This window comes from Cnephaeus nilssonii (assembly GCF_951640355.1).
Source record: "Cnephaeus nilssonii genome assembly, chromosome: 1".
Taxonomy (NCBI): domain Eukaryota; kingdom Metazoa; phylum Chordata; class Mammalia; order Chiroptera; family Vespertilionidae; genus Cnephaeus; species Cnephaeus nilssonii.
The window spans coordinates 85,135,685-85,162,559 of record NC_137072.1 but is presented as its reverse complement, the minus strand read 5'-3'; the positions used below and the strand labels follow the sequence as shown (position 1 = coordinate 85,162,559).

General features: G+C 38.7%; 1 protein-coding gene across 4 annotated transcripts in view; it reads right to left on the bottom strand.

The window, feature by feature from the left end:
- The window catches only part of CLOCK (clock circadian regulator), a 138,276-nt gene that overhangs the window by 18,541 nt on the left and 92,860 nt on the right, over positions 1–26,875 (bottom strand). For all 4 annotated transcript variants that reach the window (XM_079778356.1, XM_079778354.1, XM_079778357.1 and 1 more), the window contains exons 11-20: positions 26,109–26,222; positions 25,851–25,969; positions 23,815–23,897; positions 23,502–23,608; positions 14,663–14,810; positions 13,728–13,803; positions 10,320–10,461; positions 7,808–7,908; positions 7,337–7,426; positions 3,063–3,215 (exon numbers count right to left, since the gene is read on the bottom strand). In XM_079778356.1, the coding sequence (XP_079634482.1) occupies positions 3,063–3,215; positions 7,337–7,426; positions 7,808–7,908; positions 10,320–10,461; positions 13,728–13,803; positions 14,663–14,810; positions 23,502–23,608; positions 23,815–23,897; positions 25,851–25,969; positions 26,109–26,222 (1,133 nt within the window). The remainder of the gene's footprint in view (positions 1–3,062; positions 3,216–7,336; positions 7,427–7,807; positions 7,909–10,319; positions 10,462–13,727; positions 13,804–14,662; positions 14,811–23,501; positions 23,609–23,814; positions 23,898–25,850; positions 25,970–26,108; positions 26,223–26,875) is intronic.

Genomic DNA, 26,875 nt, shown 5'->3' with positions numbered 1-26,875 from the left:
AATTTTGTATCCTGCTACATTGCCAAATTCATTTATTAAATCAATTATTTTTTTGATGGAGTCTTTAGGGTTTTCTATGTACAATATGATGTCATCTGCAAATAATGACAGTTTTACTTCTTTTCCAATTTGGATGCCTTTTATTTCTTCTTCTTGTCTGATTGCTATGGCTAAGCACTTACAGTATTATGTTGAACAGGAGTGGTGAAAGTGGGAATCCCTGTCTTGTTCCTGTTCTTAGGTGAAATGGTTTTCGTTTTTGTCCATTGAGTATGATATTAGCTGTAGGTTTGTCATATAAGGCTTTTATTATGTTGAGGTATGATCCCTCCATACCCACTTTGCTGAGATTTTTTTTATCAAGAAAGGGTGTTGGATTTTGTCGAATGCTTTTTCTGCATCCACTGATATGATTAAGTGATTTCTGTCTCTCAATTTGTTTATATGATGTATTACTTTTATTGACTTGTGGATATTTTACCAGCCTTGCATCCCAAGTAAAAATCCCATTTGGTCATGGTGTATGTGTAATACTGGTTTTATTTTTAACATAGACTCCTTTAGCTTTCTCTTGTCTGAGAAGCTCTTTATGCTTCAATTCTAAATGATAACATTGCTGGGTAGAGTAATTATGGTTGTAGGTCCTTGTTTATTCATCACTTTGCATATTTTGTGCCAAGCCCTTCTCACTTTCAAAGATTCTGTTAAGAAATCATTTGATAGTCTCATGGGAGCTCCTTTCTAGATAAATGCTTATCTCTTGCTACTTTTAAGATTCTCTCTTCAGCTTTAACCTTTGGCATTTTAATTATGATATGTCTTAGTGTAGGTAACTTTGAGTTCATTTTTTTGAACTCTCTGCACTTCCTGGACTTGTATGTCTATTTCCTTCATCAGATTAGGGAAGTTTTTTTCATATTAGTTTTTAATTCCTCTCTTTCTTCTCCTTTAGTTACACCTATGATGCGAATGTTAGGACACTTGATGTTGTCCCAGAAGCCCCTTAAACTATCCTCATATTTTTGGATTTTTTCTTTTTGTTGTTCTGTTGCATGTCCTCTGTTACCTTATCTTTCAAATCACTGACTCAATCCTCTGCTTCATCTTATCTGTTGATTCTCTCTAATGTATTCTTCATTCAGTCTTGTTTTCTATCTCCATTTATTTTAAAAAATCCTCACTGGAGGATATGTTTATTAATTTGAGAAATATTGATGTAAGGGAGAAACATTGATCGGTTGCCTCCCATACATGCCCCTACTAGGGATTGAACTCCAACCTAGGTAAGTGCCCTGACCAAGAATCAAACTGGCAACCTTTTGGTATACGGAACGACACTCCAACCAACTGAGCCACCAATCCAGGGCTCTACCTCCATTTTTATATTTCCTGCCTCTATGTCGAAGTTCTCTCTACAATCTTTGAGCACTTTTATAACTAGTGTTTCAGATTCTGCACCTAGTAGACTGCTAATCTCCATTTTGTTTAGTTCTTTTCCTGGAGTTTTGTTCTGTTCTTTCATTTGGGTCATTTGTCTCCTCATTCCAGCTGCCTCTTTGTGTTTGTTTCTAGGTATCAGGTAGAGCTGCTACATATCCTGGTCTTGGTAGAGGGGCCTTATGTAGTAGGTGTCCTGTGGGGCCCAATGGTGCACTCTCCCTAGTCACCCGAGCTGAGTGCTCCAGGTGTGTGGGTTGTGTGTGCCCTTCTGTTATAGTTGAGTCTTGATTGCTGGTGGTACCTCAATGGACAAGACTAAACCTCAAGCTAATAAGACTGTGAGGACTGGCCAGGACTACAGTGGAGAAGCTGTTGTGCAGGGGCTGACCCTATGGTGTAGGACCCACTTTAGGAGGGCTCCGGTACCTGGTGAGTCTGCCCTTTGAGTTATTTGTGGAGGTGCTTGGGTGGTGCTCTGGTGTAGACTAACATGGCCACCAGGTATGCTGGTTCTGGGGCCTCTTTGCAGGTGCAGGCCAAGGTTAGCTGCTGTCTATCCCCTGCCCAGGGCCACTTGGTATCAGCTACAAAGTGATCTGCAGATGGCTACCACTTGTCCTGGGTTTGGAAGTGCTTGGGAGAGGCTAAGCTGCTAACTGAGGCCAGCTGCCACTAGTGCTGGGCTTGTGGCTACTTAGCAAGAAGTATGGGGCATGCTGAGGCAAGATGCTGCTTGTTTGGGGTTTGTCAACCTTAGAGAGATTTTAGGAAAATCTCTCCGCAGCATGAGCCGTCTATATTGAAAAGCCACTGGAAACAGCTTGGGTGAGTAGGGGTCTCAGGGAATCACCAGGGCAGGGAGAACAGTGATAGGTTGACGGAGGCTCAAGATATGGTGCGTGCTTGCACCTGCAGGGAGAGAGTTCAGCAAACAATGGCTTCTGCCAGCCCTTCTGTCTTGGGAGAAAGCTGCCCCTCCAGTCTTCATCCTAACCTAAAGCCAGACATTTCAGTTCCTCTCTGTACATCCCTGGCATTTTTTGAGCTGCTGCCCCAGTGCTGAAGCTCAGAGGGCATAAGACCCTGTGCGCGGACACTGTAAGAGGAAGGACTGGGACTCCAACAGCTCTCTCTCTTACTCATCCATAATCTGTGCTGGTTTTCACAGTCAGAAGCTAGGGGGACTTCTCTTCCTAACAGTGAAACCCTGGGTTGGGGGGGCCTGGCATAAGGCTGGGACCCTTTGCTCCTCAGGGACATCTCTGCAACTGAGATATCCCTGCACATTCTCAACCACCAGGTTGATCCAAGCTGGATGTAGGACCAGCTCCTTTCGCATCTCTGCCCCTCCTACCAATTTCAACATGGCTTCTTCTGTATATTCTTACTTATAGGACTTCGGTTCAGCTAGCCTTCAGGTAGTTTTCCATGATGGCTGTTCTGGAATTTAGTTGTAATTTTGATGTGGTCATGGGAGGAGGCAAATACAGCATTTACCTATTTTGCCATCTTGACCAGAAGCCTCTCTTGCAGATCATTTTTAATTAAGAATAGTCTATTTCCCTAAAATATTAAAATGTGATTGGCATGTTTTGTTTAAATCAAATATAGTAATATCTTACCTGCAGTCCTTGACCATGGACCATTTGAAGTTGTTCTTGAATTTTTCTTAGTTCTTCTTGTTGCCGATGAATATTTGCCTCTATCATTCGTGTCCGTTGTTCCAATTGGTCTTTCAGATGCTGCATGGCTCCTAATTGTGCTGAAAACTGAAACTGAAGTATCATAAATGAAGAAAGTGTAAGATATTTTAGAATTATTTATTCCTCATAACTGTGCAATGAGAAAAGCAAGCAGTATATCATGAGCTAAGAATGTCTTGCCAGTTATCAATGGATGCTAATTTACCCATCTTTGCTTGCCTTTGTCATACTGGAGCTGGACTCTACAAATAGTTCTCCTTTGCCAGCAGACACAAACTGAGCGACACCAGTTTATGGTGCTGGAGGATACTACAAAGGAAGGTGCTTATCTTTCTGGTTCTGGTGCTCTTCCTTCTTGCTCTTCTGCTAGTGGATAGCTTCTACTAGGTCTCATCCATGCTAGCAGGTGGTTCTCCAGCAAGTCTCACTAGGATCCAAGTGGTCAGCTCCTCAGTAAATTTTACTGGTACCCCAGCAGGTGGCTTCCTTTTCTCCAGCCCTAGCCTGTGGCACCTCAGTGAACTTCTCTACCATCCAGTGGCAACAGCCACACCTCCCCCAGTGGGATCCGAGTCTCAGCCTGGCCTGGAAGAGAAGTTTAGGGGGTGTTGAGGAAGTCTTCCAAGTTGTTCCTTCCTTGGGTACTCTCCATTTCACTATGGTTAGAGTTGCTCTCAATATGTTATCTCTGTAGTCTTAAGAATTTAGTAGTTAATCCCTGTTACTAGTTAACAATCTCTCTCTCTCTCTCTTTCTTGCTATATTTATATATATCAAAGCCTAAGCGACCGAACAACTGGTCGCTATGATGCGCATTGACCACCAGGGGGCAGACGCTCAACACAGGAGCTGCCCCTTGGTGGTAAGTGTGCTCCCACAGTGGGAGTGCTGCTCAGCTGACAGACGGGCGCCAGACACAGGGCTCATGGCTGGCCGCTGCAGCCCGGAGACCATAGCAGAGTGGCAGCGAGCCTACCGCTGACGCAGCGAGGTTGGGATAAGCAGGAGTGGCAAGAGGTGTTGGACTGCCAGTTTCTGCCCAATCCCTGCAGGCTATGCCGAGGGACCCCACCGGTGCAGGAATCCGTGCACTGGGCCTCTAGTGTTTTATATAATACCTGTTCATATTTTTGACTCCTGAATGCATCTTGACTGATTAAAAAGTACACAGTAACGTTAAAAAACCTGAGATCATATTGTAGATCCATCACTTGTTAGAACAAATTCCTTAACTTGATTTCTACCCTTTAACAATGGAAAAAGTAGCCTGCACCTAGAGTTATTCATATCAAATTCTGACATCCCCAGAATGTCCTCTTTGTGCACATCATTAGGAGCTTACAAAAATCTGACAGATAACCAACCATAATATTTTTCTCATATTTTCAACTGAAACTGTTCTCGAGTTAAGTACAAAACATAGCTTTTAAAGACGGAACAATTATAAATTAATGAATACATACATGAATGAAAAAAAAGTTATTCTATTAACAGGGCTTTCAGTCTTATTTCTCTATGTTTTACCTGAGTCATAAGCAGTTTTTATTTACCACTGCTTGAAATTTAGCCATATTTGGCGATTCACTACTTAAGTCTACGCTTAATTATTTTAATTACACTCATTTAATTTTTTCCATGAAGATTCAGCACAGGATACAGTATAAGAGCAGGAAGAATTTTATTTTATTGGAAATCTGTCTGAGTCTTAAAATAGTCTTCCAGAGTGAACTGCAACTAAAGGTGAGAAATGCCCCCAAAAGCTTGTAGTCAACTTCCAAAGTTTGCATTGAGGATACAGAATATTACTTTTCAAAGTATACAACCCTTAACTTCTGAAGTCAATAATAACCAGACCATATCATATATTAGATTACATATGGTGTTAGAAAATACTACAAATGTAGTACCTCAACTCCCTCATTCCTTTATTTTTTTAAATATTATTCAAAATGTTATATACAAATATATCTTATCCTAAGTAAATTTATCTATACCTTTGGATAATTACATTGCACCACTTATAGAACTTATATTAAGTACAAATAAGAAAATAGAAACAAATAAAATCATAGAACTAAGAGGCAAAGTATCTTTATGAACAAAAAATATGAGATTTGAACACTTAACATATTTGACATAGCAAATATTCTTTACTTCATGAAAATATCCCTTTAAAATGTTAAATGCTTATTTAGTATCTTGAGATTAATGAACTAATTATATTGGAAGTATGTCTAAAGTTTTACATAAAAATTCTGTTAACCTTCAGAATAAAAAGCATTTGAGGACTCGATGTTAAAAACTGTGAGAACTGTATATAATATTTAATAACACAGTGCTATTATAAACACCTTACACGATCATACGTTGCTAAAAGTCAAAATTATGATGTTTAGGAAATTTAATGCATTGTCAATATATGTGTATAAGTATTAATCCTACATAAAAAAAGCCTAATATGCTAAGTGTCTGGTCATCTGTTCAACCAATCAAAGCGTAATATGCTAATGATATGCTAAGGCTGCTCAACAGCTTGCTATGATGTGCACTGACCACCAGGGGGAAAGACACTCTGACCGGTAGGATAGGGTCTGGCCGATAGGGACTGAGTGAGATGGGCCGGACACACCCTGGAGCCCTCCCGCAGTCCCTCCCTGGCTGGCCAACCTTCCGCGTCCCCTTCCTGGCCCTGATAGTGCACTGGTGGGGTCCCTTGGCCTGACCTGTACCCTCTCTCAATCTGGGACCCCTCAGGGGATGTCAGAGAGCCGGTTTCAGCCCTATCCTGCAGGCCAGGCTGAGGGACCCCACTGATGCATGAATTTGTGCACTGGGCCTCTAGTAAATAAATAAATACCATATAAGGCAAAGGTATTTTTTTAAAAAATACTGTTTTTTTAAAAATATCTTTGCCTTATATGGTATTTATTTATTTACTAGAAATCTATCACTAGGAGCCCAGCTCGCAGTGCCGCCCACCCTCGAGTCACAGCAGCCACAGCCACTGCCAGTCCCACCCTGCCTTGCTCCCCGGTCCCCACAGCAGCTGCTGCCGGTCCAGCCCTGCCTCCCTCTCCAGCCCTTGAAGCAGCCGCGGCCACTGCTGATCAGGCCCTCCCCCAATGCAGGCACGCGGAGACCCCTGCTGCCCCGCCCCGATGCTGCGCACACAACCTCCTCCTGTCTGGTCAACACATTACGGCGTCCTGGTTAATTAGCATATTTCTCTATTTTACATACATACATATATATATCATATTTTCCGGCGTATAAGACGACTTTTTAACCCAGGAAAATCTTCTATACGCCCAGTCGTCTTATACGCCGGAAAATATGGTAGATTATTTGAAGTTAAGACATTGTTAAGTCAAGGTATATTTAATGCCAAACAAACCAGTTAAGAAAACTCTGGATTATTTTTACTACTAGTCAGTAATTTTTTTAATATGTCTGAGGCACTGAATGAGTACGGAATCATAAATTACACTCTGGGAATTTATAATAAAAAGTAATTTCTTGTCACTTTTGTAATACTTCTCCTTTGTCTTGCTAACTTCTACTAGTATATTTAGGCCTCCTTCAGGACTCAGCTTAAGCAAAAATTCTTCCAGAATGTTTTCCTTCACTTCCTCAGGCTGCATTGTATCCATCTAATGTGCACACCTATCAGGCTATATATCCTGAATATAGACTATTTATTGAACTGTAGTTCTCATCATTGTAAAAAATTATTTTAGTATAGATATTACATGTTTTTTACTGCCACCACCTGCAATATGATACATATAAGAAATTCAATAAATGTTCTATTTGTGAACAAATGAATACATGAAAATTACTTGATTCTTCGAATATCCTTAGAAAGAACAAAATGTACAGCTATATTTAATCTGTAACACATTTCTGTCTGCAGTGTTTATCAATGGAGGTGTTATAGCATATTAAGCAGGTAATTCTTTGTTGTACAAAACTGTCATGAATCTTGAAAGATAATTAGCATCCCTGGTCCTTGCTTACTAAACTAAGGGCCAGTGGTACCCCCCCCGCCAAATGACAATCAATAATATCCCCAGATATTCTACATGCCCACAGTTGAGATTACTGCATCTGTAAGAATATTTTAAAAATCTATACTAACTTAAAAACAATTTATTATTTCAAAACACTCAACTGAAACAAACAAACAAAAATACCTGGGACATGCCTTGTGGAACTGGTAAATTTGTGGCTTGAGACATCACTGGCTGTGTTAATGACTGACCAATAGACTGGGAATTTATCGACTAGAAGCAAAATAGAAAACAACACTGGAGTGATGATCATTCCCATACATGAATATTTCCACCAAAAACATCACCATGGTATCTTTATAACTGAATTACAATTTGCCTCACACTTTTTTAGCTGAGTACAGGCATGTCTTCCCCTCTACATTGAAAATGCCTATTCCCTACTCATGTTTTTATCTTCCAAGGCATCTGCCACATTACTCTACATAGGCTCTCAATAAAAGCTGACTAGATTTAATTGAAAGTCATTATAGTATTTAACCTCAGATGAACTATTTTAAAATCTTTATAGAATGGGAAAATGAACCAATGAGTTTCTAAAGACTTCCCCTTTTAATAAACCTATATTCAGAAGAATACTAACAAAAGAGTTACCTGACTACTAAATGATGACCTCCTTTGTGCCATCTTTTCATGAGCTGGTAAATGCTGTCTGGGAGGAGTGCTAGTATCCGTTGGGATCTTTGTTGGTGTTGCTGAGATTAGTAAACAAAAACAGAAGAGTGTTAGTACTTTATAAAATACAATTAAAAAATGAATCTTAAAGTATACTTCAGTCAATAAAAATAAGGTTTTTGAGTTCCTTTTCTAAATTATTCAATAAAAGTGAAATCTATAACAATAAGATGATTCTTTTTAATTATTCCTTTTTTAAGGACAAAGAAAGGTTTGAAATAGAATAACTTCAAATATAATAATGATTATGACTCCTACAACTCAATAGTAAAAAAATGAATTCAACTGAAAAATGGCCTAAGAAATTGAATAGACATTTCTCTAAATAAGACATACAAAAGACCAACCAGTATATGAAAAAATGCTCAACATCACAATCATGAGAGAAATGCAAATCAAAACCATATAAGATATTACCTCACACCAGTCAGGATGGCTATTAACTAAAAAAACAAAACACAAAAAGACAAGTGTTTGCAAGAATGTGAAGTAACTAGAATTCTTGCACACTGTTAGTAGGGATACAAAACAGTACAGCAACTGGAAAACAGGGTGGAGGTTTCGCAAAAAAATTCAAAACAGAACTACCATATATGATCCACCAATCCCATTTGCGAGTATTTATCTAAAATAAGGAAAAAAAACTAGGATCTTAAAAAATATTAGCACTCCTATGTTCACTGCACATTATTCATAGTAGTCAAGAAGTTGAAACAAGCTAAATGTCCATTTACAGATGAATGGATAAACAAAATGTCGTATATACAGCATTGGGCAAAAGTAGGTTTACAGTTGTTCATATGGAAAATAATACAATAATTAATAAATAATAATCCTATATAATAAAGAGGTAATATGCAAACTGACCATCACTCCAACATAGAAGATGGCCACCCCCATGTGGTCAAAGATGGTTGCCCCCATGTGGACACAAGATGGCCACCACAAAATGGCCAGCAGGGGTGGGCAGTTGTGGGCGATCAGGCCAGCAGGGGAGGGTAGTTAGGAGGGACCAGGCCTGCAAAGGAGGGCAGTTGGGGGCAATCAGGCCTGCAGGGGAGGGCAGTTAGGGGCGACCAGGCTGGCAGGGGAGGGCAGTTAGGGGTGACCGGGCCAGCAGGGGAGAGCAGTTAGGGGTGACCAGGCCAGCAGGGGAGGGCAGTTAGGGGCAATCGGGCCGGCAGGGGAGCATTTAGGTGTTGATCAGGCTGGCACAGGAGTGGTTAGGGGCAATCAGGCAGGCAGGCAGGCGAGCGGTTAGCAGCCAGCAGTCCTGGATTATGAGAGGGATGTCTGACTGCCCATTTAGGCCCGATCCCAGTAGCCTGGTGAGAGGGATGTCCGACTGCCCATTTAGGACATCCCTCAAGGGGTCCCAGATTGGAGAGGGTGCAGGCTGGGCTGAGAGACACTCCCCCATGCACGAATTTCATGCACCGGGCCTCTAGTACAAAAATAAACCTGTTTCACGTACTCACAACTGTAAACCTACTTTTCCCCACCACTGTATTATAAACAATGGAATACTATTTAATCTTAAAAAAGAAGGAAATTATATAATATGCAACAACTGGATGAACCTTGAGGACATTAGGCTAAGCGAAATAAGCAATGACAGAAAGATGAGGAGTGCATGACTCCATTATCTGAGATATTTAAAACAGTCAAATTTGTTGAATCAAAGAGAATGGTGATTGCCAAGAGCTGGGCACAGGGAAAGTGGGGAGTTACTAATCACGGAGCATAAAATTACAGTTAAGCATGATGAATAAGCTCTAGAGATCTGCAGTACAGCATTGTACCTATAGTCAACAGTAACATTGTACACTAAAAAATTTAACAGGGTAGATCTCATTTTAAGTGTTCTTACCACAATAAAATAATATATTTTTAAAAAGAAACAGCTATAGTAGGGGAAATTTTTCCCCCTAAGATTTCAGAAATCCTATGTTTAACCTCTGATGTTCTACCGACAATGTTGAGTAGTTCACCACTACCCTCTTTTCTCCTTACTGGTATATATAGTTTTAATACCATGAGATATTAAAAATTACTCTTTAAAAAAAAGGTTACCAATAATAATTATGCAAGTCTTCATAAAGACTCTTTTAAAAAACTTCCAAAAAGCAAATTTGAAGAATACTTACTGGCTTTACCAGTAAAACAAAAAAAGGAGTAATTGTTTTGATTTCTTTTTGAGGGAATTAAAAACAACAATACCAACATTATTATATATTATTTTACAGGTTACTTCATAAACTTAATTCTTTGTTAAATGTGAGCAATGTGCCTCTTACTCACTGGGAAGTTTAATATATTTTGAAATGTAAAAACTATTTTAAAGTACCATTTGATTAACAATACTGATACTAGTAACACAATTTAGAACACTCTCTTTAAAGGAAGTCTGCTTTCAAGCTAGAGTACTTACAGGATGGGTCTGAGACTGCAGTGTGAGATGATTTTCTTGAACTACGGGAGGAAGCAGAAGGGGTTGGGCTGTGATCAAACCTTTCCAATGCTTCCTTGAGACTGACTGTGTTTATACGGTTATCAGACCCAGAATCTTGGCTCTAAGGAGAAAGAGTAAAAGAAATGTTTTCTTGTGGTTCAGTTCAGAGACCCCAAATTATCAATACTGCTTACCAAGTTCTCTCCCACAAAATCAGTTTTCACTCATAACAAATCAATGATATTTGTGTAATAAGTAAAGAAATGAAAATTTATTTTTTATAGCCAGATGGTTTTGGCTTCATTCTCGATTTAAAGAAACAACAGATGCAAAATAATGAAGGTGGACTCTTGCCATATACTATATGCAAAAACAGACTCAAAATGGATCAAAGACCTACCTAATCATAAGAGCTAAAAACCATGTTCAAAAGGAGCAAAGCTTTATGACCTTGGATTGGCCAATAAGTTCTTATATCTGACATTAAATGCACAAGCAACAAAAGTGCACCTGAGGAAAGTATACCAGAGTGGAAAGGCAACCCATGGAATGAGACAAAACATTTGCAAATCATATACCTGACAAGAAATTAATACCCAGAACATATAAAAAAAACTATAATTCAACAGCAAAACAAAACAAAAAAAACAAAAACAAAAATCACCACCAAATAATCCAGTTAAGAAACTAGTTAAGGATCTCGTAGACATTTCTCCAAAGAAGATATAGAGATGATCAATAAAGAAATGAAAAGATGCTCAATATCAACAATTATTAGGGAAATACAAATCAAAACCACAATAATATATTACTTCACATCCATCAGAATGGCTATTATAAGGCGGGGGGAGGGGGGGGGAAACAGAAAATAACCAGTGTTGGTGAGAATATGAAGAAATTGAAATTCTTGTGCACTGCTGATGGGAATGTAAACGAATGCAGCTACTATGGAAAACAATAAGATGGTTGCTTAAAAATTAAACATAGAGCCCAGCTGGAGTGGCTCAATTGGTTGGAGCATCATCCGTGCATTGAAAGGTTGCCAGTTTAATTCCCAGTCAGAGCACATACCAGGGTTTTGGGTTCGATCCCCATCCGGGTGCATACAGAAGGCAACTGATCAATGTTTCTCTCACATTGATGTCTCTGTCTGTCTCTCTCTCCCCCCTCCCCCCTTCCTCTCTCTAAGCATATCCTTGGGTGAGGATAAATAAATAAATAAATAAATAAATAAGATAATTTGCCCAGCCAGTTTAGCTCAGTGGCTGAGCGTCAACCCATGAACCAGGAGGTCACAGTTGGATTCCCAGTCAGGGCACCTGAGGGATTGTGGGCTCAATCCCCAGTAGGGGGGTGCAGGATGAAGCCAATATATGATTCTCTCCCATCATTGATGTTTCTCTCTCTCTCCCCCTCTCCCCTCCTCTCTCTGTATTACTTTAGTTTCTATAATGGTCCTCATTTCCAGGAACCCTAGATTTAAAGCACTTTTCTCAGAAAATTTATTTTATTAGAACATCCTGGATATTCTTCCTCTACATATACAAAGCTTCTTTAAAACATTCTTTCATGTGGGATCCAGGAGAGCAGAGAACTTGTCTGTTATTCACTGCTGCATTCTTAGCATATAGAGCCATATCTGGTACTTCCTGGCACACAGAAGGTACTTAATAAGGTTCACTGAATGACTGAACAATATCCCCCATACTGTCTCTGGCACACTGCCTGTTTAACACACTTTTTATATAGATTCTTGACTCTCCTCATTCCACTTATTTCTGCAAGTCGAAAATACCTGTGGTAGGCAATTTCTGACATACCTCATAATGATTCCTACCCTCCTGGTATTCACCCCTTATATAATCCCTCCCCTTGAGTGTAGGCTAGACCTGGTGATTTGCTTCTCATGTACAGAACAGCAAGAGTGATGTGTTATCACTTCTGTGATTAGGTTACCAAAGATTTTGACTTTCATATTGCTGGTTTTCTCTTCCTGGATCTTCTTGCACACTTGCTCTGATGGAAAGGGCCACCTGGAAAGGAACTGAGGGTGACCTCTGGCCATCAGTCAGTAAGGAATCAAGAACTCAGTCCAAATGCCCATGAGGAATCAGATCCTTCCAACAATCAAAGCAAGGCAGGTAGGTTCTGCCCCAGGTGAACGTTGGATAACTGTGGCCTCCACACATCTGATTACACCTTGTAAGAGACCCAGGCTGATACTTTGACTGCAGCCTCCTGACCAATTCTGAATCAGAGGCCCCAACTAAACTGTGCCTGGACTCTTAACCACAGAAACTAGGAGTGAATAACTATTATTTTACACCATTAAGTTTGTTACAGAGGCATAGGTAACTAATACAATACAATTCTACATGATACAATGAAGAGAAACCGGAGTTCAAATTCTGACCATAACTTCCCAGCTATCTGTCTTTTTATTTATATTTTTATTAAAATATATATATATATATTTTATTGATTTCAGAGAGGAAGGGAGAAGGAGAGAGAGACAGAAACATCAATGATGAGAGAGAATCATCTATTGCAGTGGTTCTCAACCTTTCTAATGCTGTTCTTAGGCCACAGGTTGAGAACCGCTGCTGTAGAGCCTAAGAACATCGGAAAACACAGATATTTACATTACGATTCATAACAGTAGCAAAATTACAGTAATGAAATAGCAACAAAAATAATTTTATGGTTGGGGGTCACCACAACATGAGGAACTTTATTAAAGGGTCGCGGCATTAGAAAGGTTGAGAACCACTGTTCTAAGGAGATAGAATAGGGAGCCAGTCACCTTAATTTATGTGGAGCCTGGGTTGCTATTTTCTCAATGATGAGAATCACTGATCAGCTGCCTCCTGCATACCCCCTACTGGAGATCAAGCCCACAACCCAAGCATGTGCCCTGACCAGGAATCTAACTGTGACCTTCTAGTTCATAGGTCGATGCTCAATCACTAAGCCACACCAGCTGGGAACCAGCCATGTGTCTTTAGCGGAGGTTTCCCCCCACTCTTAAAGCCCCAGTTTCAATATTTTGAAAGTGGGGATATTGCCTACCACATAAGGATGTCTGAGGAGTAAAAGGTATTTTGTAATTCATAAAAAAAACCTACCCAGAGCCTAACGTATTATAGACAATAAATGGTAGTTTAAATGTGAGATCTTACATGTCACTCATCCAATTATCACTAAACAGCAGGCCCTTCAAATCTTTTTTAGAAGCAGATGATGTTTTAAAATATTAAAGTAAAAATGTATAACCCTGTCACAAGTGAGAAAATAAAATATATGAAAAATAATTTTCCTATAAATTAGTGAATCTTATCTTTCATTGCAAAGAAATAATTTTTTTTTTTAAATCTGCAAGATACATACTTTGTCAGCAGCTATCTCAGGAAGAGACTCTTCAATGCCAAGTTCTCGTCGTCTTTCAGCCCTAACTTCTGCATAACTACAAATGAAAAAATATATAATTTTAGTGTTTGGTCGTTAGTTTAAAATAATGCACAGGTGTACTCATTCAGTGTTTGCTATGTGTCTGTATTGCTCATTACGAATTCCAGACTATTTTCCATGCACTATACAAACCTACAACATATATACAATTAAAAGACAACGTACAATATCTTAATTAAAATCGCATTTTTCTAGGTATCTCAATTGAATTTTTCTAGGTATCTAATGCAAATGATCTGTAAATGCAGTTGTTAAATTCAAAGATATTAAATTTTAAAAAAAGAGTATGCTTGTCTACTCAGTTTTCTTTTTCTTGTTTAATATATTTTTATTGATTTTAGAGAGGAAGGGAGAGGGGAGAGAGAGATAGAAACATCAATGATGAGAGATAATCACTGACTGGCTGCCTCCTGTATGCCCCCTACCGGGAATCGAGCCCGCAACCTTGGCATGTGCCCTTGACCAGACTTGAACCTGGGACCCTTCAGTCCGCAGGCTGACTGACGCTCTATCCACTGAGCCCAACGAGCCAGGGCTCAGTTTTCCTTTTATACAACTAACTTTGGTACAAAAAAAAAAAAAAAAATAGTTACAACTTCTGCTCTAAACCATAAAATTTATGTAAAGAATTATATATATATGTACATATACACACACATATATATGTGCATATGTCTATATATGCCTGCATTCTCTTTTGATATAATGTAAGTAAATTTAATAATATATTGAAAGTGTGTATCAAAAATAAGGAAAATCACTTAGTAATTCATTAACAAGTCATGCATATAAATTGCATTGTCAGTATCACCATGGATGTTACTATAGTTGAGAAATTTTATAAAATAATTTACCTTACTACTGTGTGAGTACAAACAATAAACTCTGGCCTTGAATTCCACTGGTGATAAGTGATATAGTAATGAGTTTGAAGCCAAATCCACTGTTGTCCTTTGGTCAGGAACCTGTAATAACATGATTTGCCTTTCCCATACTGCATCACTAAGAAGAGAAAAAATTTTTTGATTCAGATTATAAGTTATGAATCTGTTTTTTAGCAAAAGCTATCATTTATATTTATATCTATACAGTATTACAATTCTTCTGGCTTTTTAATAACATATCTATCAATTATAAGAAAATGCTATTCTATAGAGATAGCTTAAAGTCTCAAGCAATTAATCTTCCACAGTGTCCAACTTAGAGCCAATTACTGCTGATCTTAGATACTTTTCATATACAATAAACTTCCAAATACTCAAGAATAAAGTATTCACATATTGATTTCCTCCTGGCCTGATATACCGAGGATAACAATAAGTAATCACACCTGTACTCTGGTAGGTGTGACATCTTTGAAGCATTTAATTCTAAACCCTAACTAACCAAAATCAGACTAACTTAATTATTTGAACTGATAAGTACAGTATTCCCCAAAATAGTTTCCATAGATTTTAAGTTCTGCAGCTTTTTAACAGATATTAAGCCAAAAAGGGGGAGAGGTTGTGGTTAAATTAACTTGGAAAACTGTGTTAAATAGGTTTAATTTTTTTAATATTTTACTTTTTATTTTTATTGAATTTACTGGGGTATCATTGGTTAATAAAATTACATACGTTTCAGGTGTCCAATTCTATAATATACCATCTGTATATTGTACTGTGTGTTTGCCACCCCAAGTCAAATCTCCTTTCATCACCATTTATTCTCCCTTTACCTCCTCTACCTTCTCCTACCCTCCTTTACCTCCGGTAATCACCATACTAATGTCTGTGTCTATGAGGGGGTTTTATTTACGTGGTTTTTGTTTTGTTTTGTTTTGTTGCTTAATCACTTCACCTTTTTTACCCAGTCCCCCAACACCCTCCCCCTTTGACAGCTGTCAGTCTGTTCTCTGTAACATCAGCCTTTCTCTATTTTGTTTATTTTGTTCAATAGAGTCGACATATAAATGAAATCATATGGTACTTATCTCTCTCTGATTTATTTCACTAGCATAATATTCTTCAGGACCATCCGTGCTCTAGCAAAAGGTAAGATTTTCTTGTGTTGTTTTCTTCCTGCAGCCAAGTAGTATTCCATTGTGTAAATGTACCACAGCTTTTTAAAAAAAACTCCTACTATTATGTAATGTTTATGATTTCAGATATAATGAAAACCTATTACGTTAAATGGGATTTGCAAGGTGTTCCACTCAGTTTGTCAATCAATGGAACTTACACAACATTCACAGAGTAAATTGTATTCACGAACTGTTACCATATTTTTAGGAAAATACTAGCATTCTAGCTTCCTGTGTTCAATGCAACTTTCTGGTGTTGTTTTTTAAAATATTTTTCTTTTTTATGGAATGTATTAGGGTAACATGGTTAATAAAGTTCTATAGTTCTCAGGTGTACATCACCATTTATCCTCCCTATACCTTCTTCTACATCCCCCCACCCTCTTTTCCCTCTGGCAATTACCACTCCGCTATCTGTGTCTATTAATCTCTCTCTTTTTTAAATTAATCCCTTCAACCCGCCCCTCCAACCCAGCTCCCTCTGACAGCTGTCAGTTTGGTCTCTATGAGTCTGTTTCTATTTTGTTAATTTATTTTGTTCGTTAGATTCTACATTTGAGTGAAATCATATGGTACTTGTCTTTCTCTGATTGGCTTATTTCATTTAGCATAATGCTCTCCAAGTCCATCCATGCTGTCGCAAAGAGCAAGCTTTCCTTCTTTTTTTTTACAGCCAAGTAGTATTCCACTGTGTAAATGAAATGTTCCATGGTGTTTTTATCCATTCTACTGATGGGAACTTGGGCTGCTTCCAAATCTTAGATATCCTATATAATAAAGAGCTAACATGCAAATGGCATCACACCCTTGCGCCAGGGCCAGGGAACCTGAGGCCGCGCACTCCCCTGCCCCCCGCCCTGGCACCAGGGCCAGGGGACCTGAGGCTGAGCACCCCGCCCGGCTGGGGGACCTGAGGCTGCGCCCCCAGCCCTGCGGGGCTTGATGGGGGTGGGTCTGGCATGATTTCGAGGCGTGGGTGGGCAGGGACTGGACTCTGGGTCCCGCGGCACGCCCCAGACTCTGACAGGAGATTTTCATATACATTTTACTAATTTTCTTTCATCTCTGACACTTCTATTATAGAGAAAGGGCAAATAGCAATATTAAAATATTTTCTCTAATTAATTCCCTTTTAATGTGCACGAATTTCATGCCCCGGGCCACTAGTTGTAAATAACACTGTAGTGATCATACGGTAAGGGTGCATGTATTCTTTCCAATCAGTGTTTTGTGTTTCTGCGGATATATTCCCAGAAGTGAAATCACTGGGTCATAAGGCAGTTTCATTTTTAATTTTTTGAGGAAACTCCATACTGTTTTCCACAGTGGCTGCACCAATCTGCATTCCCACCAACAGTGCACAAGGGTTCCCTTTTCTCCACATTCTCACCAAAACTTGTTTGCTGATTTGTTGATGATAGCCATTCTGACAGTGTGTGGTTTTAATTTACATTTCTCTGATGATCTTTTCATATGTCTATTGGCCATCTGTATGTCCTCTTTTGAGAAGTGTCCATTCATGTCCTTTGCCCATAGTTTAAACTGGATTGTCTTTTTTGGTGTTGAGTTTTATAAGTTCTTTATAAATTTTGGATATTTACCCCTTATCACATGAGTCACTGGCAAATATGTTCTCAGTGAGTTGTCTTTTCATTTAGTTGATGGTTTCCTTTGTGCAAAAACATTTTAGTTTGATGTATTCCCATTTGTTTATTTTTTCTTGTTTCCTTTGCCCGAGGAGATATATCAAAAAAATACTGCTATGAGAAATGTCCAAAATTTTACTGCTTATGTGTGTTTTTTTAGGATTTTTATGGTTTTGAGTCTAACATTTACAAGTCTTTAACCCATTTTGAGTTTATTCTTGTGCACAGTGTAAGAAAATGGTCTAGTTTCATCCTTTTGCATGTATCTGTCCAATTTTCCCAACAACAACTATGGAATAGACTATCTTTAGTTCCTTATATGTTTTTGCCTCCTTTGTCAAATATTGAGTATACAAGTGTGGGTTTATTTCTGGGTCCTCTATTCTGTTCCATTAATCTATATGTCTGTTTTTATGTTAGCATCATGCTGTTTTGATTGCTATGGCCTTGTAGTATAGTTTGGTACCAGGCACCATGATTCCTCCAACTTCATTCTTCTTTCTCAAGATTGCTGTGGCTATCCTGGGTCTTTTGTTGCTCCACATACATTTTTGGAATATTTTTCTAGTTCTGTGAAATATACCATTAGTATATTGATAAGAATTACATTGAATCTATAGATTGCTTTCGGTTGTATGGACATTTTAATGATGATAATTCTTTCTATCTTTGAAAAGGATGACATATGCTTCCACTTATTTGTGTCTTCTTCAGTTTCTTTCTTCAGTGTCATAATTTTCCAAGTACAGGTCTCTTACCTCCATTAAATTTATTCCTAGGCATTTTTTTTAAAGCAACTGTGAATGGGATTGTTTTCTTAGTTTCTCTTTCTGATAGTTCAGTATTGGTGTATAGCAATGCAACTGATTTCTGGATATTTATTTTATATCATGCTTCTTTATTAAATTCACTTATTAGTTCTAGTTAATTTTTGTGTGTGGAATCTACTTTAGGGTTCTGTATATGACAGTATCATATCATCTGGTGACAGTTTTATTTATTCCTTTCCAATTTGGATGCCTTTTTTCTTCTTCTTGTCTGATTGCTGTGGCTAAGACTTCCAGTACTATCTATATTAATAAAAGCCTAAGTGTTGTCTTGCCCTCACATCATCACAAGATGGCTGCCACAAGATGGCCAGCAAGGGAGGGCAGTTGGGGGCAATGGCCAGCAGAGGAGGGCAGTTGGGGGCAATGGCCAGCAGGGGAGGGCAGTTGGGGGCAAAAGGGCTGGCCGGGGAGGGCAGTTGTGGGCGATCGGGCCAGCCGGGGAGGAAAGTTGTGGGCGATCGGGCCAGCAGGGGAGGGCAGTTGTGGGCCATCGAGCTGGCAGGTTAGGGCAGTTGGGGGTGATCAGGCTGGCAGGGGAGCAGTTAGGCATTAATCAGGCCGGTAGAGGAGTGGTTAAGGGTGATCAGGCTGTCAGGTAGAAGTGGTTAGGGGCAATCAGGCAGGCAGGCAGGCAGGCAGGCGAGCAGTTAGGACCCAGCAATCCCGGATTGTGAGAGGGATGTCCAACTGTCAGTTTAGGCCCAATGGCAGTCGGACATCCTCTGAGGAGTCCCAGATTGGAGAGGGTGCAGACTGGGCTGAGGGACACCCCCCAGTGCATGAATTTCGTGCACCGGGCCTCTAGTGTTAAATAAGAGTAATGAAAGTGGACATCCCTTATTCGTGATCTTAAAGGAAATACTTGTAGTTTTTCTCACTGGGCATGATGTTGGATGTGGGTTTGTCATATGTGGCCTTTATTACGTTGAGATGTTCCCTCTACTCCCACTTTGCTGAGTTTTTAAATAAAAAATGGACTCTAGCTGTTTTTGCTCAGTAGGTAAGAGCGTCAGCCTGTGGACTGAAGGGTCCCAGGTTTGATTCCAGTCAAGGGCACATGCCCAGTAAGGGGCATGCAGTAGGCAGCCAATCAATGATTCTCTCTCATCATTGATGTTTCTCTCTCTCTCTCCCTCTCCTTTCCTCTCTGAAACCAATAAAGATATTTTAAAAAAAATAAAAAATGGGTGCTGGATTTCATAAAATGACTTTTTTTCCATCTATTGATATGATCATGTAGTTTTTATCCTTCATTTTTTTATGTGGTGTATCACATTTATTGATTTGCAGATATTTGTACCAACCTACATCCCCAAAATAAATCCCACTTAATGGTGCATGATCTTTTCAATGTATTGCTAAATCCAGTTTGCTAATATTTTGTCGAGGATTTTAGCATCTATGTTCCTCAGGGAATTGACCTATAATTTTTCTTCTTTGTAGTGTCTTTATCTGGTTTTGAAATTAGGATAATGTTGGCCTCTTACAATGAGTTTGGGAGTCTTTCCTCATCTAGAATTCTCTGGAATGGTTTGAGAAGGATAGGAGTTAGTTCTTAGAATGTTTGGTAAAAATAACCTATAAAACAACCTAGTCCAGGACTTTTGATAACTAGAGGCCCAGTGCACTAAATTCATGCACGGGAAGGGGGGGGTGGTTCCCTCAGCCCAGCCTGTACCCTCTCCAATCCGGGACCCCATGGGGGCAGTCGGACACCCCTCTCACAATCCAGGACCACTGGCTCCTAACTGCTCACCTGCCTGCCTGCCTGATCGCCCCTAACTGCCCCCCCTGCCAGCCTGGTTGCCCCCAACTGCCCCCCTCTGCCAGCCTGGTTGCCCCCAACTGCCCCCTTCTGCCAGCCTGGTTGCCCCTAACTGTCCCCCCCCCTGCTGGCCTGGTAGCCCCCAACTGCCCCCCACCGGCCTGGTCGCCCCCAATTGTCCCCCCTGCCGGCCTGGTCACCCCATGCAGCCTGTTCAGTCATTTGGTCATCCATCACTAACCCCCCTGCCGGTCTGGTCGCCCCATGCAGCCTGCTGTTCAGTCGTCCCTCACTAACCCCTTTGCCAGCCTGGTTGCCCCACACAGCCTACTATTCAGTCATTTGGCCATCCCTCACTAACCGCCCTGCCGACCTGGTCATCCCACAGCCTGCTGTTTGGTCGTCTGTCTGATAGTTTAGGTCGTGACGGCCCCTGGCTTTTTATGTATTAGGATTTATTATTATTATTATTATTATTATTATTATTATTATTATTGCTTCAACTTCACTAGTTGTAATCTGTCTATTCAGATTTTCTGGTTCTTCCTGATTCCATTTTGGAAGACTATGTTTCTAGGAATTTATCCATTTCATCCAGGTTGTTGAATTTGTTGGCATACAATTACTCATAATATTTTCTTACATTCCTCTGCATTTTTTGGTATCAGTATACTTCTCTTTCATTTCTGATCTTATTTTGGTCCTCTCTCTTTTTTACTTGATGAGCCTGGCTGAAGTTTGTCAATCTTGTTTATCTTTTCAAAGAACCAGCTCTTGATTTCATTGATCTTTTATACTGGTTTTTTTTTAGACTCTATTTTATGTATTTGTGCCCTGATTTATTATTTCCTTCCTTCTACTCAGTTTGGGCTTTGCTAGTTGTTCTTTTTCTAGTTTCTTTTGTTTGAGATTTTTCTTGTTTCTTGAGATAGACCTGTAATGCTATGGAATTCCCTCGTAGGGCTGCTTTTGCTGTGTCCCATAGATTTTAGGTTGTTGTGCTCTCATTTTTGTTTTTTTTCAAGATATTTTTAAATTTTTTTTCTTGATCCTACTGTTAACCCATTCATTGTTTACTAACATATTGTTTAGCTTCCATGTCTTCGTGTGTTTCTCAGTTCTTTTCTTGTGACTGATTTCTAATTTCATACCATTACAGTCAAAGAAGATGCTTGATATGATTTCAATCTTCTTAAATTTATGGAAACCTGTTTTGTGTCCTAACATGTGGTCTATCCTGGCACCTTTTCCATGGGCACTCGAAAAGAATGTATACTCTGTGGCTTTGGGGTGAAATGCTCTGAAGATATCAATTAAAATCCATCTGATCTATGGTGACAGGAAAAAAAAGAAATCCACCTGCTGTTTCCTTGTTGGATTTCTGTCTGGAAGATCTATCCATTGATGTTAATGGGGTGTTAAAGTCCCCTACTATGATTGTATTGTTGTTGATCTCTCCCTTTATGTCCACCAAGATTAACTTTACATATTTAGGTGTTCCTATGTTTTGTGCATAAATGTTCACAAGGATTCCATCCTCTTGTTGGATTGCTCCCTTTATCATATGTGGTGTCCTTCTTAGTCTCTTACTATAGACTTTGCTTTAAATTCTATTTTGTCCAATGTAAGTACTGCTTTTTTTCATTTCCATTTGCATGAAATATCTTTTCATCCCTTTATTTGTAGTCTGTTTGTATCTTTTGTTTGGAGAGTATTTCCCTAAATTTTAAATTCTACAGCCTTATAACAGACTAGAGGCCCAGTGCATGATTGAATCATGCACGTGTAGGGTCCCCTACACGCTTTTGCTTTCGATCGCGGGGGAGCTGGGTGCCTGTCTGCTAGTGCACCAAGCCTTTCGGAAGCCTCCGGCATGGCGGAGGCTTCCGAAAGGCCTGGTGCCAGAGCAGACAGGCACCCAGCTCCCACGCTTTCGCTTTCGATCGCAGGGGAGCTGGGTGCCTGTCCGCTGGTGCACCAGGCCTTTCAGAAGCCTCCGGCTCGGTGGAAAGGCCTGGTGCCGGAGCAGACAGGCACCCAGCTCCCCCGCTTTTGATGGTCCGCGGCGGGACGTGAGCTCGCTGCCCCAGAGCCCCTTCTGACCGCAGCACAGCCATGGCGCAGACGCTGAGCTCTTGCCGCCGCTGGCGACGCGAGCTCAGCGTCCCGCTGGCCCAATTGGCTACCCCGGCCACCCTGAGTCCCGCCCCCTGCGCCTCCTGCTGGCCCAATTGTGGGCGTAGCGGAGTGATGGTAATTTACATATTACCATTTTATTAGGTAGGAGAGTAAACAAAAAAAGAGGGGGTTTTATGGTTAAATTAATTTGAGAAACTTTGTTAAATAGGTTTAATCTTCTTAAAACCTTAAGTATGTTAATGTATGTTAAGATTCGGGGAAGGGGGAGGATTGATTATGAAGGACTGGCATTTAATGGACCAAACCTTAGGAAGTGCTGGTCAAGCATCAATATCTATTTTTTTGGTTTACGTTATCATGAGTTGAGTGCCCATATCGCTTGAAGTGAATAATGTTTTGTGATGAAATTACTTTACCCTAAAAATCTTCCATGTAGTTGTTATCATAAAACATGCTTAATTTTCACATAGAGACGTTTATTAGACCTGCCTAAGACATCATGAAAGTATCTTAAATATCTAATTTAAGTTTTAGAGGATATCCAAGATGGTAGGGTTTGGAGAAGAGGATAAGGAAAGCAAAAAAAACTTATCATTGAAACAAACCTCTGAAACAAAGTATAAATAGCATGTGATCCAGGGATAGGTCTAGATTGTAATCCTGTTGCTACCACCAATGAGGTACCAGATTGTGGGCAAATTATTTGGCCTTACTGTGCCTGTTTATTCCTAGATAATAGTAGAAACTACTTTCTAGAAATGTGGTGATGAATAAATTGTTTAGCATGGTGCAGGGCACAGTGATAATGCTTTTGCTGTTAATAACAATAATGACAAGTAACATTAAGCATTCACTATGAACTTTCTGAATCTTTAGATGTGTACCTACCTCCTGGGTATATTTATATGCCTATAAGTCAAAATTTATGATATAGTGTTCTAATATTTTGACATACTATTTCAATTTTCAAAGGAATCTACTTCTCTTACTCCAGATATAGCATGTATATACTTCAGAACAAGGTTTATTAGACATCATTTTATAAAACTGTGCTTACTATTACAAACTGAAATATGTAAATAGGAACAAATTTAATTTAAACTTGATCTATTATCCCTATTGGATTAGTTATATTTCAAAAATACAAAAATGTTTATATGTCTGTATTTTACCACCTTCTATTAATACAATAGTTACTTATATGATTAAAAACACTTATTATTATCACCAGAAAGATTAAAGTCTACTTACAGTGTTCATGACATTTTGCCAAATTTTCTAGGTCATCCACATGATAGTAATCATAGCCTGATGTTCCCAGAACTTCAAATGGCAAATATCCTATTATGGGTGGTGCCCTAAATTACATATAAAGCAATATTATAACTTTTTCCATAACGAGGACTATTCCAACTAAAAATCAATTTTAAGGGAACCTTTATATATTTGAAAAAATGGATAATGAACTTGATCATCCAAATTAGAAAAAGTTTATTTTGGAAATCCATTAATTTAAACAATTATATGACTGTTCCCTTTTTATAAAATTTAAAAATGGAGTTACCTGTGATCTAGAAATAGAAATTTCCATTCTAAACTATGTCTAGATGTAAACTCTTCATTGGGTTCTTCAACAGTGCACATTTCCTATAAATAAATTAATAATTACAATTCAGAAATACTTTTCTGCCTTTTGAAGAATCCTAAATATTGTTAGCCATAAAAGTCATTATTAGACAACTTTTCTAGCAATTTTTTAACACATTTTAATTTTCTAGTACTAAAGAATATGGCAATAAACAAATGCAGGCTTCTAGAGGAGTACTTCTTACTCTACACGTTTCTCCATTCACTCACATGCCTGTAAACCCTAATTCTGAATTCAGACCTTTCTCCTGACTACAGTGCCATATTTCTGTGTGGATGCCCCCACACATCACAATCTCAGTATTTCCTAAAATGAACTAACTGCCTTATTTCTCATATCCAGTTAAAACAATTTTCTATATCGTCACCTTTTAATCTAAATGCCTACTACTAAATCCTTTCAAATTCACCTTCTACCTTTAAAGAAATCGATTTGATCCCATCCATCTTCAGTGTCTTAGTTTAGACTCTAGGCCCTCATCATCATTGGTTCACATTATTGCCATAGCGTCTCCCCAAACAACTCTCTGGGTTCTTCAACCCATCTTCTATTCTGGCTATAATTTATAATTACCTTACTAATACTCAAATATGATCATATAACTTTCCTGCTTAAAACCTTAATGATTCCTCATTCTGTTAGGATAAAGTTTAAACTCTTCAGCATGGAGAGATAAAAAAAAAAAGAAACATATTTCAGTTCTGGCCTTTGATTATTTTCTATCATCTCCCAACATCCCTACTCCCTCCACACACAATAACCCTAGACTCTATCCATATTCAACAATGTATTCTAACCTGCCTCTGTGTCCTTGAATGACCTTCTATAGCACAATGCAGTGATTAAAGAGTTTGGGCTTTGAGAGAAAAAGAATTAGAATCAATCTCATTTCTACCACTTAATAACTTCAACTTTGGGCAAATAACTTCCCTAAGCCTGTTTCCTTATATATAAAATAGGGATCACACTAGCATCTACCTTAAAGGGTTGTTATAAGAATTAAATTAGATAATGCACATAAAGTATACAGTATGTAAGAAGAACTAAATATTTTCCACTGCTATAATTTCCTAAGATCAAAACAAGAAGAGCAAAACTATTTAAGATCTTCTAATTGCTAATTCAGTACCTGTCCTACAATATGGCATCTTCCTAAATTTAAAATTTTAGCCTGGTTTACTTTCAGCCTCTTTCTTTTAGTGGCTGAATTACTTCACCTTCCACTTCTCTACTAATCATCTGCTTGTGAGGTCCGAACAATAAAAATACATTTTTTTAACTTTATTTTTATATTATTTTAAAATATATTTATTGACTTTTTACAGAGAGGAAGGGAGAGGGATAGAGAATTAGAAACATCGATGAGAGAGAAGCATCGATCAGCTGCCTCCTGCACACTCCCTACTGGGTATGTGCCCGCAACCAAGGTACATGCCCTTGACCAGAATCGAACCTAGGACCCTTGAGTCCACAGGCTGATGCTCTATCCACTGAGACAAACCAGTTAGGGCTAAAAATATATTCTTTAATTAAATTTTAAAATTGAAAAGATAAATTGCATGCAGTAAAAGGCCACTTGTATATTTCTAAAGAAAATTTCAAAAACAATCTTGGCCTTTCTTCTTTAATGTAGTTGTGAACTACACAAAAAAAAAATCTTAAAAAAATTTTGCATAAAAGCAGGACACCAGTGATATACAGTATAACTGTATATCTGCAAAGGATATATGTTTCAAAATGAATTCCAAATTTAATGAGTACCTTGATAACTCATTATGTGCTTAAAAAGTACAGTATTATGATGATGTATATTTCAAAACTCATGGCCATCACTACCTTTAATGTTTGTAGAAAGTTTCAGTTATTCTAGAAACAGAAAAAAAATTTACATAAAGACTATTCGTCAAAATATGAATACAAATCCTCTTTAGGAAATAAAATTCAAAACATACCTTGATGAACTGAGGTGTAGCTAATCTGACAGTAGCTACAAAACAAACTCTATCTTCATAAGAAGGTCTGTGTGTGCGTTGTATAGTTCCTTCAAAACCATTGTGTGCTGAAGTGGATACTAAAACAATAAAGACATATATATATCATCACTTACCCTAGTAAAATCAAGTTATTATTGATGTTCAAATATCTATGTTTGTGAGAGCTTGAAACAATACCAGATTAAAATACATTGTAAGAAAAGCATTTTAACTCACCACTGTTTAAAGATTTGAAATTTCCTATAAATTTCACATATTCATAGGTAGATGGCTCTTTTGGGTCTATTGTTCCTCGAAGCATATGACAACAGAATTCTAACTGATTTTTTGCTGAAGTGGGAGAAAAAATATATTTGTGATTTAGCATGAGTGATACATTACATGAAAAGAATATAAAAGTTGTATAAGTTTACAATATTATCTCTAACAACAGTCCTCAATTACATTTTTATTTAGTCCATAAAAAGTAGAATACCTATAGGAGATGATCTTAACACAGAAAATAGATGATCCATCCTTAATAGAGAAAACTGATCTTCTGATATAAGCAACTCCATATTTCCCCATTTTTATCTGTCCTTCCTACTCATTCTTCATGCTAATTTCAAATAACAGTTTTGCTTCCCATTTTAAAGTTAATGCTTCTATGTCTACTGTGAACAGTCTTTCCTATGTTCTTTAGGACCAGGGCCACACCTTTATTCATTCCTTTAGCATCCACACCTTCTCTTCGAGTCATTTGTGTCTACTTGTAAATCTGCTTAGGTTTCCCCATCTCAGACAAACATAAGGTTTTTCATACTACCCTTTTTAAAATATATATATTTATTTATTTATTTCAGAGAGGAAGGGAGAGGGATAGAGAGATAGAAACATCAGTGATGAGAGAGAATCACTGATTGGCTGCCTCCTGCACGCTCCCCACCGGGGATCAAGCCCGCAACCTGGGCATGTGCCCTTGACCAGAATTGAACCTGGGACTC